The 15,062-nt window shown below is 49.7% G+C and overlaps 1 protein-coding gene across 2 annotated transcripts in view; it reads left to right on the top strand.

The window, feature by feature from the left end:
- ABCF2 (ATP-binding cassette, sub-family F (GCN20), member 2) overlaps positions 1 to 12,958 on the top strand; it is a 22,104-nt gene extending 9,146 nt beyond the window's left edge. For both annotated transcript variants that reach the window (XM_011984330.1, XM_011984331.1), the window contains exons 9-16: positions 1,637 to 1,756; positions 1,845 to 1,934; positions 2,307 to 2,417; positions 4,462 to 4,524; positions 4,759 to 4,887; positions 5,420 to 5,623; positions 6,319 to 6,452; positions 12,688 to 12,958. In XM_011984330.1, the coding sequence (XP_011839720.1) occupies positions 1,637 to 1,756; positions 1,845 to 1,934; positions 2,307 to 2,417; positions 4,462 to 4,524; positions 4,759 to 4,887; positions 5,420 to 5,623; positions 6,319 to 6,452; positions 12,688 to 12,724 (888 nt within the window). In that variant the 3' untranslated portion in view covers positions 12,725 to 12,958. The remainder of the gene's footprint in view (positions 1 to 1,636; positions 1,757 to 1,844; positions 1,935 to 2,306; positions 2,418 to 4,461; positions 4,525 to 4,758; positions 4,888 to 5,419; positions 5,624 to 6,318; positions 6,453 to 12,687) is intronic.
- Positions 12,959 to 15,062: the final 2,104 nt, after the last annotated feature.

Raw genomic sequence — 15,062 nt, forward strand, 5'->3', positions numbered from 1 at the left:
TAGGAGTATTAGTTTTTAATATAGCTTTTCAGACACTTCATGTATACTTGCACGCATTTGTAGAAAATTTCATATATACATATCTTTTTATACAATTGCAGCATTTTTTTTTTTTGGTTTTCTTGAGACCGAGTCTTGTTCCGTTGCCAGGCTGGAGTGCAGTGGAGCAATCTGGGCTCACTGCAACCTCCGCCTCCTAGGTTCAAGGGATTCTCCTGCCTCGGCCTCCTGAGTAGCTGGGACTACAGGTGCGCGCCCCCATGCCCAGCTAATTTTTGTATTTTTAGTAGAGACGGGGTTTCACCATATTGGCCAGGATGGTCTTGCTCTCTTGACCTCATGATCCGCCTGCCTCAGCCTCCCAAAGTGCTGGGATTAGAGGCGTGAGCCACCGCACCTGGCCTCTTTTTTCCTGAGATGGGGTCTGTCTTTGTCTCCCAGGCTGGAGTCCAGTGGCGTGATATTGGCTCACTGCAACCTCTGCCTCTCAGGTTCAAGTAATCCTCCCACCTCAGCCTCGCAGGTAGCTGGGACCACAGGCACATGCCACCATACCTGGCTAATTTTTATATTTTTAGTAGAGGCAGGGTTTTGCCATGTTGACCAGGCTGCTCCCAAACTCCTGGCCTCAAGTGATCCACCCACCTCAGCCTCCCAAAGTGTTGGGATTACAGGCGTGAGCCACTGCAACTGGCCACAGTTACAATTTTAATAATCATTCTGTAGGTTGCTTTTTAAATTTAGTATATTTTGGACTGCTTTCCATGTGAGTATATATAAATCAACCACAATCTTCAGTGACTGCACAGTATTTCGTTATGTGTTTATCCTGTAACGTGTTAGGCCCTTTCTGATGGATATTTAGCTTGAGTCCAGTTTTTGTTTGCAGATAGAAGCCATGGTAGTCCACTTATGCAGGGTTTGTCAGCTTCTAAATCTGACTGGTCTGTTTTCCTATCTGGAGACAGCTCTTGTAGTCTTTTGTGGGGCTTCAGCCTCTAGGGGCTGGGAGAGGAATGGGAGGTGGTATTGGAAGGCTGTCAGTCTCATGACGTCTCTATGACCGTGATTTTCAGGGCTACTCCCATTGCCACAGGTGTCTTTCTGGCTAACCTAAGGATTTGCGCTGGAGCCTGACCCTGGCTGCGCTGAGCAAGGGGCATAGAATTGAAAAGACTCTGATTTGAGGTTAGGATATGCTTCTGTAATGCACTTCCTCTGTTCTTACTGCACATTCTTAGAGCCAGGGCCAAGTCAGTGCCATCCCTCATCCCCCTAAACTCTGAATGAGAATCCAGGATTGAAACCCAGGTTAAAGCTGCCCGCCTTACCTGGCACATTTCCATGCAGGGTAATTATGATCAGTATGTGAAGACGCGGCTAGAGCTGGAGGAGAACCAGATGAAGAGGTTTCACTGGGAGCAAGATCAGATTGCACACATGAAGGTAGGGAGGCTGCAGAGTCAGGCTCGTGGCTTCCTGTCCAAAACAAGCAGGGGGCTTGGATGAGGGCATTGGGACAAATTGGGGTGATGGAGGAGGTTGGGAAGGAGTTACGATCACCATTTTTGCCCTGGATTGAAGATGAATTGTTGAGCGCCTGCATGTACTCCAAGCTCCCTTTGGTCTCTTTTAGAACTACATTGCGAGGTTTGGTCATGGCAGTGCCAAGCTGGCCCGGCAGGCCCAGAGCAAGGAGAAAACGCTACAGAAAATGATGGCATCAGGACTGACAGAGAGGGTCGTGAGCGATAAGGTAGGGTGTGATTGGGTGGGGTTGGGTGGCCTAAGGTGAGATGGATAAGAAGGGAGCCAACTTGATACATGCCCTCTTTTCTGCCTAGACACTGTCATTTTATTTCCCACCATGTGGCAAGATCCCTCCACCTGTCATTATGGTGCAAAATGTGAGCTTCAAGTATACAAAAGATGGGGTAAGTTCAGGGCAGGGCATGGGTGGCTGGGGTGTATCTTATAGGGTGAGTGGCAGCTCATGGGAGCCGCTCCTGTCCTGTGCTGACCACACCTGCTAGCCCACGCGCTCTGGGGGATTTTCAGGTGTGGCAGCTGGGATGCCTTCATCCAAGGCTGCTCACAGGCCCTTCTTCGTGTATATGGAAAGAAGACTACTCAGCTGGGTTGGTGGGCAGAGGCAGTGGGGGATGCGGGGTCTACTATGAGTGCTTCCTCCCACTACTCTTCCTTCCTCCTCTCTTGGCGACTGGGGAGTCAGCGGGCTTGGTCTGCTGGTCAGAGCAGATTCGTACTCTAGCCTTGTGTCCATATCTCTCTCATCCCCACCTCAGCCTTGCATCTACAATAATCTAGAATTTGGAATTGACCTTGACACACGAGTGGCTCTGGTAGGGCCCAATGGAGCAGGGAAGTCAACTCTTCTGAAGCTGCTAACTGGAGAGGTACAGTGCCAAGGTGGGCGTGGATCCTTCTAAGATTAGGCCTTGCGATGGCTAAGGAAGAGGGAAGTGATGCAGCGGCTACTACTTTGGGAGGGCCTGAGTAGCCTGGTGGTGAGTGAGCCATCTGGAGGGGCGGGGCAGCAGACAGGAGAAGGGGAATGTCTGGTTGGACAGTGCTGAGGCTGGGGGCTGTTTTCCTGGGACAGGGATGTAGGGGGGAGTCTTTTATAGTGTGTGTGTGAATACATGTATGTATTTGAGCACATTTCTATTTTTTTTTTTTTTTGAAACGGAGTCTCACTCTTGCCCAGGCTAGAGTGCAATGGTGCGATCTGAGCTCACTGCAACCCCCATCCCCCGGGTTCAAGCAGTTCTCCTGCCTCAGCCTCCCAAGTAGCTGAGATTACAGGCATGCACCACAGCTAATTTTTTTGTATTTTAGTAGAGATGAGGTTTCACTATCTTCGTCAGGCTGGTCTTGAACTCCTGACCTCATGATCTGCCTGCCTTGGCCTCCCAAAGTGCTAGGATTTCAGGCGTGAGCCACCATGCCTGGCCCATGTTTCTATTTTCAATCAGAGCATTTAGAATATAGGAACATCTGTGCGTTTAGGGATGCTCTCAAGTAATGTCATTTCATTAATATTGATGAAAAATAGAAATGATTCCCAGCTGGGACCACTGTCTTTGTGGAGTTTGCACTTTCCCCTTAACGTCTACATGGGTTTTCCCCTGTACTTCAGTTTCTTCCCGCATCCCAAAGCTGCGCCTGTCAGGTTACTTGGCATGTCTCAGTGGTTCCAGTCTGAATGAGCGTGGGTGTGTGTGAGTGCACCCTATAATGGAATGGCGTCCTCTTCAGGGCTGGTTCTTGCCTTGTTCCCCGGATTGTGGGATGGGCTCCGGCTGCCCATGATCCTAAACTTGAATAAGCAGGTTGGAAAATGATAGCATGAATGAGTATAAATTACTGTAAAAGAAAAATTCATAAAGTTTATGATAATCATACAAATGCACTCAGCAAACCAGCCACATTCGTGATTATTTTTGAACTGTGTGGTGATAGGAGGTGCTCCTTACGATTTTCCCTTTGCAAACATTTATTCCTTGGTTTAACCCACCACTCTTACAATTGTCATCACTCACTGATTCACCAAAAATTGGGTAAATAACTTACCTCATTTCTATTAATCTTTCTTAAGTGTATGTATAGCTCACATGTATTTTAATGTTGAATATTAGAAGTGACTGGGTCTTTTGGCCAGGCGCCGTGGCTCACACCTATAATCCCAGTGCTTTGGGAGGCCGAGGCAGGCAGATCACTTGAGATCAGGAGTTTGAGACCAGCCTGGCCAACATGGTGAAACCCCGTCTTTACTAAAAATGCAAAAAAATTAGCCAGGCATGGTGGCAGGTGTCTGTAATCCCAGTTACTCCAGAATCTCTTGAGCCTGGGACAGAGAGGTTGCGATGAGCTGAGATCGCGCCACTGCACTCCAGCCTGGGTGACAGAGTGAGACTCCCTCTTAAAAAAAAGAATCTTTGGATCTTTATTTAGAAGTTTGGTGATCTTTTTTTGTGACCAAAAATGCTGCAGGAACCTAATTTTTCTTTATATCAGTTAGCCTGTGGCAAAATTAGTTTTGTTATATGTTGTTTCACTTAAAATGAAACTTTAAAATAGGTCTGTGTCTAAGAACCTATCGATGACAGTGACAACTTTGAGGACTTAACTGTTTTTAATTTTAGAAAATGTATGTTACACCTACATCCAAGTCCTTTGTTATACAGCATAGTGCATTCTGCAGTAGACGTTTCATAACTACTTAAATTGTATCTTTGCCTCTTGAGAACATCTGCTTCAGTACATCTTCCTAAATATTTTTAGAGTGGCCAGAATAGCAGTGTGTGAGTTGGTGATGTATTCTTTTTAGGAAGTTGAGTCTTGTTCATTGTGAACATGTGTGTGTTTGCCTGCTCTGCCTATGTCTCTAACTGGGCTTCCTTTGTTTCATGTTTAACGTTTCTACTTTTTTCTTCCTAGTTACTACCCACAGATGGCATGATCCGAAAACACTCTCATGTCAAGATAGGGCGTTACCATCAGGTACAGGCCTGGGGTTGGGATCCGGGGAATTGCCCAGGGTGTAGGAAAGGGCTGTATCTGGCCGAGTTCCAGCCAGCCGCCCCCACCCCCTGGCAGGAATTCCAGCCTAGGTGGCTCCTACCTGCTTCTTGAACCCAGAACAGGTGCCTGAGATAGAAATAGGAAGTTACCTAGTAGGGTTCTTTTTGAAGCGGGATGCCAGTCACACCCAGGTGGCTTCCATTTTTCCTGTAGCATTTACAAGAGCAGCTGGACTTAGATCTCTCGCCTTTGGAGTACATGATGAAGTGCTACCCGGAGATCAAGGAGAAGGAAGAAATGAGGAAGATCATTGGGCGATACGGTCTTACTGGGAAACAACAGGTCAGTAAAGGAGGGTGTGGTGAGGATGCCAAATAGCTGGGAGACTGTGACTGGGTGGGTCAAGGGACACTGTCCTGGCAGGCTAGGTTTCGAAGCTGTCCAAACCAGAGTCTCCGCCATTTGATTCCCCTAAGAACCTACTACCTTTTCTTTACTCTAAGTTGTTATGTAATGGAGCATTTTAAGGGAGCAAGGATAGCGTGCCAGTCTCTGACATGCCCTTGTGCCATAGTGCTTGAGGGCAAAGGAACTTGCAGTCTAGAAAACAAATTTCTGGATTCAGATCTGGAAGGATCCAGTTCATTAAGATTTAATTGTCAAGAGAGCAAGAGATACCAGCTTAGTAATGGCAAGGGCTTCAGGTTTCCGGACGAGTCTCTTTCAGGCCTCAAGAGACTAGTGGGTCTCTCTGAGCCTCACTTTTTGTAAAATGGCGATGCTAATGGAGGAGTCAGGGAGAAATGAGGGAGAGATGAGCTGTGCTGGTTGGTGGGATAATGCCAAGTTATATGTAGGTCATGGTTCTATTCAGGTGAGCCCAATCCGGAACTTGTCAGATGGGCAGAAGTGCCGAGTGTGTCTGGCCTGGCTGGCCTGGCAGAACCCCCACATGCTCTTCCTGGACGAACCCACCAATCACCTGGATATCGAGACCATCGACGCCCTGGCAGATGCCATCAATGAGTTTGAGGGTGGTATGATGCTGGTCAGCCATGACTTCAGACTCATTCAGCAGGTGAGGCCCTGGCCAGTGGGTGAGGCACAGCAGAGAGCTTCTAGAGGGTTGGGTAGGGTAGTCATGGCATGTGGAGGGTGCATAATACCCGCCTACTTAATTAAGAGAAGGGGCTCAGAGCATAGACACAAGTAGTGAGGACCGGTTCTTATGCCTCTTTGGGGCTACTTAGAATGCCTTAACTGAAACACTTCATTTCTTCAGTAGCTATCTGGAGATGTCAACCAACTTAGCATTTTGGGCCCAAATGGGAAAGAGAGTTGGGTAGAAAACTGGGTGCTTTTACTACTGTCCCAAGATTCTTTAGTCCAAAAATAGTATTCTAAGAAGGATTTTGATTAGACAGAGAACTACCTCAGTCATTGGAGAAGAAGTTGTTGCTCATTCCTCTGAAGCTCTGGAGAAGATGGGAGGTGGAGAAAAGAAGGCTGAGAGTGAAGCCTCTGAATAGATCTAGGCCCTGCCAGGGAGCTGACAATAGGAGTGACACAGCACTTCCTGGCTTGGAAGGCTCCAAACCTGATTATGGTACCCTTGGGTGAGAACATCCCAAATAACTTAGAAGTAGTGAGACAGTGAGTTGGATATGGGTTTGGAGGGTGGAGTTTTCTTCCTAGATGCCCCTCAGGATAGTCTGCTGGGCAGAGGCGGGGACAGTGACTAGCCCAGGATTAAGTCTAGTTTTTGCTCTCTAGGTTGCACAGGAAATTTGGGTCTGTGAGAAGCAGACAATCACCAAGTGGCCTGGAGACATCCTGGCTTACAAGGAGCACCTCAAGTCCAAGCTGGTGGATGAGGAGCCCCAGCTCACCAAGAGGACCCACAACGTGTGAGCCCTCTACCTGGGCTCGGGTCAGGAGCTCCATCTGGGAACTAACAGCTGCTACCCTGACCAGCCGCTCAGGACAGGACCCTGGGGCTACACTCCTGCATTGCTGCAATACTGCTCCCCCAGCCTCTCCCCTGCCCCTCAACCTGCCTTAGCTGCACTCTCTTATCTACAGCTGGACAGTACCTGTCTGTTTCCTGTCCTCCTTCCAGTTACGTCTGTCCATGTCTGGACTCGGCTGGCTGTTCCCTCCAGCCCCTTGCTGGTTACTTACTCTGAGTGTGATGCAGTCAGAGGCACCAGCGGGTTAGCCCAAGGGCCCAAGCCCTGGATTTGGCCCGCGGAGGAGCTTAGGATCCTCGTTTTCTGGGTTTTGGTGATGTTGGAGGAGTACCCCCAGCCCACCGCCCCGATTCCTTTTTGCTTCTGGTTTGGAGCTCTGGACCAGGACCTTCGTCCTGGTCAGTTTTTAAATAATTATTTAACAGTGTAACTTTTAGACCTGCGTGACATCTACAAAGCGCCCAATAAAGAAAGAGGAAGCCACGGGCCCTACCTTCCTTCTCGGGTCTCTGGGGCCTTCTCCTCCCTGCAGTGCCAACATGCACTGCCCTCAGCAGGAGCTGGATCCAGCGTCAGTGTGTGGATGGGAACCGAAGACTAGTCCGTAGGAGCTCGAAGAACGTTCTCCCTTTACTGCGGATTTGAAATTGCACCTTTTCTCAGGCCTGTGATTCACAGACTTGAACGTGAATCAGAATCACCTGGAGCACTCATGAGATCAGATTGCCAGATCTCGCCTCAGGGTTTCTGGTTCAGTAGGTTTTGGGGGAGACCAAGAACGTGAACATTTCTAACAAGTTTCCAGGTGATGCTGTTGTTGCTGGTCCAGGGGCTGTATTTGGAGAACCACTGTCCAGGAGCGTGGTTTTCCGATTGTGATCTGAGGTTCTGCCCCAACTGCATAGAAGTTGGGCTGCTTGTTAAAAATGCAGGCCAGGTGCGGTGGCTCACACCTGTAATTCCAGCGCTTCGGGAGGCTGAGGCAGGTGGATCACTTGAGCTCAGGAGTTCAGGACCAGTCTGGGAAATATGACGAAACCCATCTTTACACGCCTGGAATCCCACCTGCTCAAGTGGCTGGGGTGGATGGATTGTTTGAGCCCGGGAGGCGGAGGTTGCAGTGAGCTGAGATTGCACCACTGCATTCCAGCCTGGGTGACAGAGCAAAACCCTGTCTCAAAAAAATGCAGACTGGCCAGGCACAGTGGCTCACACCTGTATTCCGACTGTAAGCTTATCACCTTGGGAGGCCGATGTAGGAGGATCAGTTGAGCCCAGAAGTTCAAGACCAGCCTGGGCAAAGTAGGGAGACCCACATCTCTACAATAATAATAAAACGAACCGGGCATGGTACCATGTGCCTGTGGTCCCAGCTGCTCTGGAAAGAGGAGGCTCACTTGAGCCCAGGAGGTTGAGGCTGCAGTGAGCAGAGAACGTGCCACTACACTCCAGCCTGAGGACAGACCGAGACACTGTCTCAAAAAATAAAGGTTGCTGAGCATCAGACCTATTGATTAATCACGTTTGGTAGAATGAGAGAAGTGCAGAGATGGCCAGGAGTTTGCATTTTCACACCAACATCTGTGAACCTTTCTTCCTATTGGGATACAGGAAAGTTTGTATTTTTACTTGTCCACAGCCATAGTTTTCATCATCACTATTGAATTCACTTCCAGCCCAGGGCTCTGCATACCTTATCTGGGTCTTTTGAACTTCAATAGCACCTCACCAGTGGCCATCCTTCCTGTTATGGATTCATCACTCTGCCTCTGAAATCAGTAGCCATCCCTATGGGAAGACACAGCCATGGTTTTTCAGTACTCATTATGCCAGGACTGGCGGGAGCAACTGTCCCAGATGGTGTTTAAACCCCTTAGGAGCTCATGATCTTGTTGGAAAGTCAGTAAGACAGAACCATACAGGACACAAATTAGATGCTAAATTGTGATTTAGATAGGAGACAGAAGTATTCAAAAAGGAGGGAAATTTCTTGTGAGTAGCTGCCCAGAGAGGTGGAATTAGTGTGCTCTCACTTGGAAAATGAGTAGGGTCTTCTCAGATGGCCACGAAGTCCAGGAACTGCCCTGGGCAACAGGGACAAGAGCCTCCCATGAGACACTGCAGCAGAGACAGACGGGAGTCCTCTACCCACTGACCCCAGAGAGTACTGGCCTGACTGCTTTATGCCTTAAGTGGGACCTGGAGCAAAATGGCCCAAGTTAGTCTGTCCTGAGTGTCCAGAGCCTTGGTTCAGGGGAGAATGGCATCTGGAGAGTGGGCTGCTGGGATAATGGGAACAGGGAGGGACAGAGTCCCTGCTACTTCAGCCAAGGAAGTGCTGGATATTGCTAAGAATCTAGGTAGTCTCGGGATCTCTGGTCTCCATGCTAGGACAGGAGGTCTTCGGAACCTAGAGGAATGGAAATGGTCTAGTCAGCTTACTTGTCGAGAAAAATGTCAACCTTGGTAATTTAAAGAATGCTTTAAAAGTCCACAAAATACATATTTCTAAAATTAGCAGTGCCTTGTTTTGGATTGAGAAATGCCCTGTTAGTTCTCTTAAGCCTTAGCACGTAGGATGTGACCTGCCATTCAGAGCGGGGTGGAGAGGTAAGTTGATTGAGGGGTTGCTCGCATTAACAGCCAGCAGGTGATGCTGGTGTTTGGAACCCTTCCCCCGCCTCTTGATTTGAAACATCCTCTTTCTGCCCATGCCCCAAAATGTTTCATATTGCTCCAGGTTTCTTTAATCATAGCATTCAAGGGCCTGAAATATTTGTTCCCCCATAGGTGCTAAGTGAGACAATTGACTTTCTCCATTTTGCAATGGCCTTTACTGCTAACTCCTAAGACCCCCATGTCTGCTTTTCTGGTGAGCACCTATTGTTTTTCTGCTTCTCGCGGCCTCTAGTGGTCTTCCTCCCTGTCAGCCTCCTCACCACCTGGGGGGCTTCTGCTCTCTGCATCTAGTCCAGGCTCAGGCATTTTGCTCATCTTCTGCCTTCAGTCCAAGCCTCGTTACACTCTGCTCACACTGATTCCACTCTACCTTTCACACCATTTCTTTCTCTCATTCTTCCCAATTAAAGAATACATCCTACAAAGATACATCCTACAATGCCTACAAAGGCACATCCCATTTGTGCCAATAAGCGGCCTGTAGCTACTCAAGCCCTCCTCACCATGGGTACCACCACTTTTAGCCCCTTCACCCTTCTCTGGTGGTTTGATGTGAACCAGTCTTGTCTCTTCAGCTCCACTGGGGCCCAGTGGGGGAGGGAACCTGCATTCCTTCTGGAGTCCCCAGCACTCTGAGCTGTGCTGGCACCTGTGTGCTCCGTGATTACAGGCTGGTGGGCTGGAGTTGGCCTGAACTTTTAACAAGTGTGTAAATACACTGGGAGATGGTTGGGTGGGGGAGGGGACCTGGTGAAGCGTTTCTTAATTCGGAGGGATTACTTTCCGGAGAGGAAGGAACAATTAGTCTCTTTTCAAGGTTAGCCCAGAGCATGTTCTGGATTGCGATTGAGTCACGCCCCTTACCTCTCACCCCCACTCTCCCAGGTGCATGTCCCCAGCCACACCTGGTGGGGCAGCTGACTTGATAAAAAGTAGCTCCGAGGGGGTGGGCGGGGGCTATTCGAGGAGCAGGAGGATGAGCGCTGAGTATGGACAGCGGCAGCAGCCCGGGGGCCGTGGGGGTCGCAGTTCTGGGAACAAAAAGTCCAAAAAGCGCTGTCGGCGCAAGGAATCCTACTCCATGTATATCTACAAGGTGCTGAAGCAGGTGAGTGCAGAGCAAGGATGTGTGTGTGGGATGCCCTTGCAAAGCGCCTTGAAAGGGAACTGGCTGGAAGCGGGGACCCTGAGGTTAGTGTTGGCATTGGGGCAAGTGGCTCAGGCAGGCTGGGCCCCTCTTGAGGTGGCGGGACCTGATTTCCAAGGTCTCTACCTCTCAGGATCTTCGGCACCGGTGATAGGAGACAGTGTGCTCCCCGACACGCTCCAGAAGTTTACGGGAATGATGATGAGATAATATGATTAGGTGGGACATAATTTTTTTTTTTTTTTTTTTTGAGACGGAGTCTCACTGTGTTGCCCAGGCTGGAGTGCAGTGGCACGATCTCAGCTCACTGCAACCTCCACCTCCCGGGTTCATGCCATTCTCCTGCCTCAGCCTCCCGAGTAGCTGGGACTATGGGCGCCCGTCACCACGCCTGGCTAATTTTTTGTATTTTTAGTAGAGACGGGGTTTCGTCGTGTTAGCCAGGATGGTCTTGACCTCCTGACCTTGTGATCCACCTGCCTTGGCCTCCCAAAGTGTTGGAATTACAGGCGTGAGCCACCGCACCCGGCCCAGGTGGGACATAATTAAAAGACAAGAGGACCACACTTTCTGTGCCAGGCTGAAGGTGATCGGGTGCCAAACACATGATGATACGAAGTGTGTTGGTGGTGACTGAGGAGAGGAGTGTTCAGGGTGAACTGGAGTCTTGGGGAAGGGCTTCTGGACAAGTGGCACTCAGTTCTTTGAGGGGCTTAGGGTTTGTCCACGTTACAGACAGAAGAGCTTGAGGCCCCTAAAGGCTCCGTGGCATTCCTGCATCATGTGGCCTGACAGTGGCAGTGTCCCAGCTCCCCTGGCTTTGGGCAAGCCTCTAGCATCCTTCCTGTGTGTCCCTCTCCCCAACACACTGGGGCTGCAGGTGCCCTATATTCATGCATGAAAAGCCACTTGGAACACTGACAATCAGTTTGTCTGGAGGATCCAAAGCCACTGCTCAGCAGGGCCAAGGCCAGGAGGAAGCGGGGGTAGCCATGTGTTGCCCACCCTGGGTCTCCAACCTGCTTGAAACTTACCCCTCTGTTAGGGCAGGCCCCAGAGGTAATGCCTGTCTCCAGTCCAAATCCCATTAGCAGTTCTAGTGAATTGACAACCTGGGTGCCTGGGAATGCTCTTGTAGGGTTGGGGGTGAGTGGGTCCAGCACTGATATGGGTTGGCTGAAGAGATGCACCAGAGGACAGGCTCCGGTGCCCTGAAGAAAGTAGGGTAGGAGTGGGTATCACTGAGTCCTGTGTCTTAGTCTGACTGTGAGGGGCACAAATTGCAACTGATGGGTGAGACCAGGCCTGGACCGGCAGAGGAGAGTGCTGCTGAGGGATAACCCCTCGACCTCCCGATGTGGGTGAGAGCCCTAAGGAGAATGGGGTGTGCTGACAGCAGAGGGGGTTTGGGCAGAACCAGCCTTGTGCCAGGCGCAGATTTGCTGTTGGCAGTCGAGATCAGAGGTAGCAGGGAGGGTGGGTGGGACAGAGCCTGTTGGTTCTAGTGCTGTCTCCATCTCTGACTCCATGTAGGTTGTGGGACAGTCACTTCTCTCCCACTTCACATCTGACCAGGTCTACCTACTCACATTTCAGGACTGCTGTCAGGTCCCATTGCTTTACTAGAGATCACTTAGTTCAAAAGCTTGTGTGACAGAAGAGGAAACTGAGGCCCAGAGAAAAGGGCCATATTTGAGGTCGTAGCAATTCACAATACAGCCACAGAACAGGACTCCTCCCTCCTGGTTCGGGGCTGCCACTGTCACATGCACATGTCCACTGGTTATGTGCTCCACCAAGTTACGTGCACAAACCTTTTGACCCCACAGTCCCACCTCTGGAAATAACCTTCCCTATGCTCACACAAGATTCTAAGATGGACATTTACCATAGCACCATCTAATGGCAAAAACAACAAAAAACACCCCAAACCCAAACCCAAACCCGGAATGTTCATGAAGAGAGGAATGGTGATAGGAAGTATAATACATCCATACCATGGAACATTATGCAAATGCATCAATGAAACCAGCAAGATGCATGTGTAACTGGTTCCATTTGTTAAATATAGATTCTTGTGCATGATCGTACAAGGAACTTAATCATGTTACCTCTTGCAGTTGAAAACTTCTTTTAAAAAACTTGGATATACTATAGTAGTACAAAGAAAACACAAATCCCTATTTCCATGACTGTTGGCCTCTGGGAAGGGGCTGGTGAGGAGCCTCCCTGCCTTCTGCCTCTGGCTTCCTAGAACCCCAGCTCAGGGGTGAGGCTTGCAGTGTAGGCAGGACCCCCCCTCCCCCAGCCCCTTCCATTAAGCGAGTGGTGCTGCCCTCTCTCCAGGTGCACCCTGACATCGGCATCTCTGCCAAGGCCATGAGCATCATGAACTCGTTTGTAAACGATGTGTTTGAGCGGCTGGCGTGTGAGGCTGCCCGGCTGGCCCAGTACTCGGGCCGGACCACCCTGACATCCCGAGAAGTCCAGACAGCCGTGCGTCTGCTGCTGCCTGGGGAGCTGGCCAAGCACGCTGTGTCCGAGGGCACCAAGGCTGTCACCAAGTACACCAGCTCCAAGTGACCCAGGGTCTGACAAAAATAAAGGCTGAACTGTTTCTGTGCACTGTGGTGATTTGAAAGAAGGGTGTGTGAGGCCAGGGTGTGGTCTGAAGCAAGGGTGTCCTCACTTCGAGGCTACCACAGGTGGAGCAGCACTTCTTCAGATGTCTTAGAAACTGCTTTCTAGGTGTGTCCCGTGAGCAACGTGTGATAGCTTTGTAAACATGTGAATGTTCTATTTGGTAGTGAGCTGAAATAGGACCTGGGACTGGACTGGCATCTGGATTTACTGCCAGCTGATTCCCTCTCTGGGCCTGAAATTCCTCCTGTGTGGTCCTCTTTCAGGCTGTGGCTTCCCCATGTCATTTCCCACCAACTGTCATTGCGTCCTAGACGACAGACACTATTGTTTGAAGGGGCCGCACAGATCTATTCAAGATAAAAAACTGAAGGCCCAGACCAGCTTCTAAATAACCTGCTGAGATCAGTATGATTTTTCAGTTTCCCCTTTATTTCAGTACAAATCAGTGGGGATGTTTTTGAAACTCCTAACTTTCCCAATTTTATTTGGAAAAATTTGAAACCCACAGAAAAACTGCAAGAAGTACCATGGCCACTCCTATGTCCTTACCTAGATTTACTGCTCACCACTTAACCACTGCTTTTCCTGTCTCATGCAGCCTCTGCTTATCTTGTGGGTACATGACCCATAAATCCTCTTCCAAGTTTGGACAGGATGAAGGGGTGGGATTTAGACAAACCTCCAATCCTTCTTTGTTCCCTTTGTAATTGGACAGACCTAGCTTGTGGTCGCTTTCATCTCCATGTATTGAAAAGGCATCGCCTTATAGTGATAGCTGGCGTTCAGCGGCAGCTACCTAGGTCACGTGTATTTTCTCATACCTCAAGCCTCACCTCAAGGCTCTGTGAGCTGAGGACTAATGATCCTCATTTACATCCACAGCTAGCAAGGGGCAGGCCCAGGAGATCTGGCCCCGAAGTTTCACTCCTGCCCACTCTGCCCTGCGTTCATACCTTGCCCTGCCAGGCATGACCTGGGCCAGCAGGAGCCAAAGCAGCTGGAAGCTTGTTAGAAAGGCAAGCTCTTGGGTACCCCCTCAGATCTGGAGCAGAACCTGTTTATCTATCTATCTCTCTATCTATCTATCTATCTATCTATCTATCTATCTATCTATCTATCTATTTTTGAGACAGTTTCACTCTGTTGCCCAGGCTGGAGTGCAGTGGTGCCATCTCCGTTCACTGCAACCTCTCCCCATCCCAGGTTCAAGTTTTTCTCCTGCCTCAGCCTCCTGAATAGCTGGGATTACAGGCATGTGCCACCATGCCTGGCTAATTTTTACATTTTTAGTAGAGATGGGGTTTCACCATGTTGACCAGGCTGGTCTTGAACTCCCAACCTCAGGAGATCCATCTGCCCTGGCCTCCCAAAGTGCCGGTATTACAGGCATGAGCCACTGTGCCCAGCCCGGAATCTGAATTGTAATGAGACCCTCAGGTAGCTCGTAGGCACCTTCGAGTTAAGAGTCCTCCTATTTGCTTCTCTTTGCTGCTGTCTCCCTTCTATCCCTTTCCCTGGCCCTGTTCCTTGTAGATTTACTTATTCATAAGTCTCGACATGACACTGAGCTAAAAAGCTCACCCCAGCTGACAGCCTCAGGCTGCTAGTGGTATAATATTTTGTCTTTTTGGAAAAATTGTCTCCTGAACTTGTAGCAGTGATGGGAGGCAGTACCCACAGGTGACCAAGTGAGCCCCAAGCATGCAGAACAGCATCCACTATGCTTTCTAGCATGATCCTTCACGTGGGTCTGGCTCATGGGAATGGTGTGAACTCTTGGCAGGCCCCAAGGAGGCAAGCATGGTTATGCTCACTTTCACCCAAGGGGGCAACTGGGCCTTCAGGGCCTTCTGATTCCAAATCAGTGCTTTTCCCCTCCACCACACGGGCCTCTCCGTGCCATCATCCAGAGAGTGGAGGGCTGTGGGGCTCAGGAGGCGTGGGTGGACAGAGGGAACAGGCCGCTCCGAGTGAGAAGCTGCGGTGATGCCTTGTTGGCGGGTAATGTCTTTAGGACGGATGTATTCAGAGTGCCAAAGCTTTTAGGAGACTTCAAATAGAGACTTATTTCACTGGTT

This window comes from Mandrillus leucophaeus, unplaced genomic scaffold (genome assembly GCF_000951045.1).
Source record: "Mandrillus leucophaeus isolate KB7577 unplaced genomic scaffold, Mleu.le_1.0 Scaffold266, whole genome shotgun sequence".
NCBI classification, from domain to species: Eukaryota; Metazoa; Chordata; class Mammalia; order Primates; family Cercopithecidae; genus Mandrillus; species Mandrillus leucophaeus.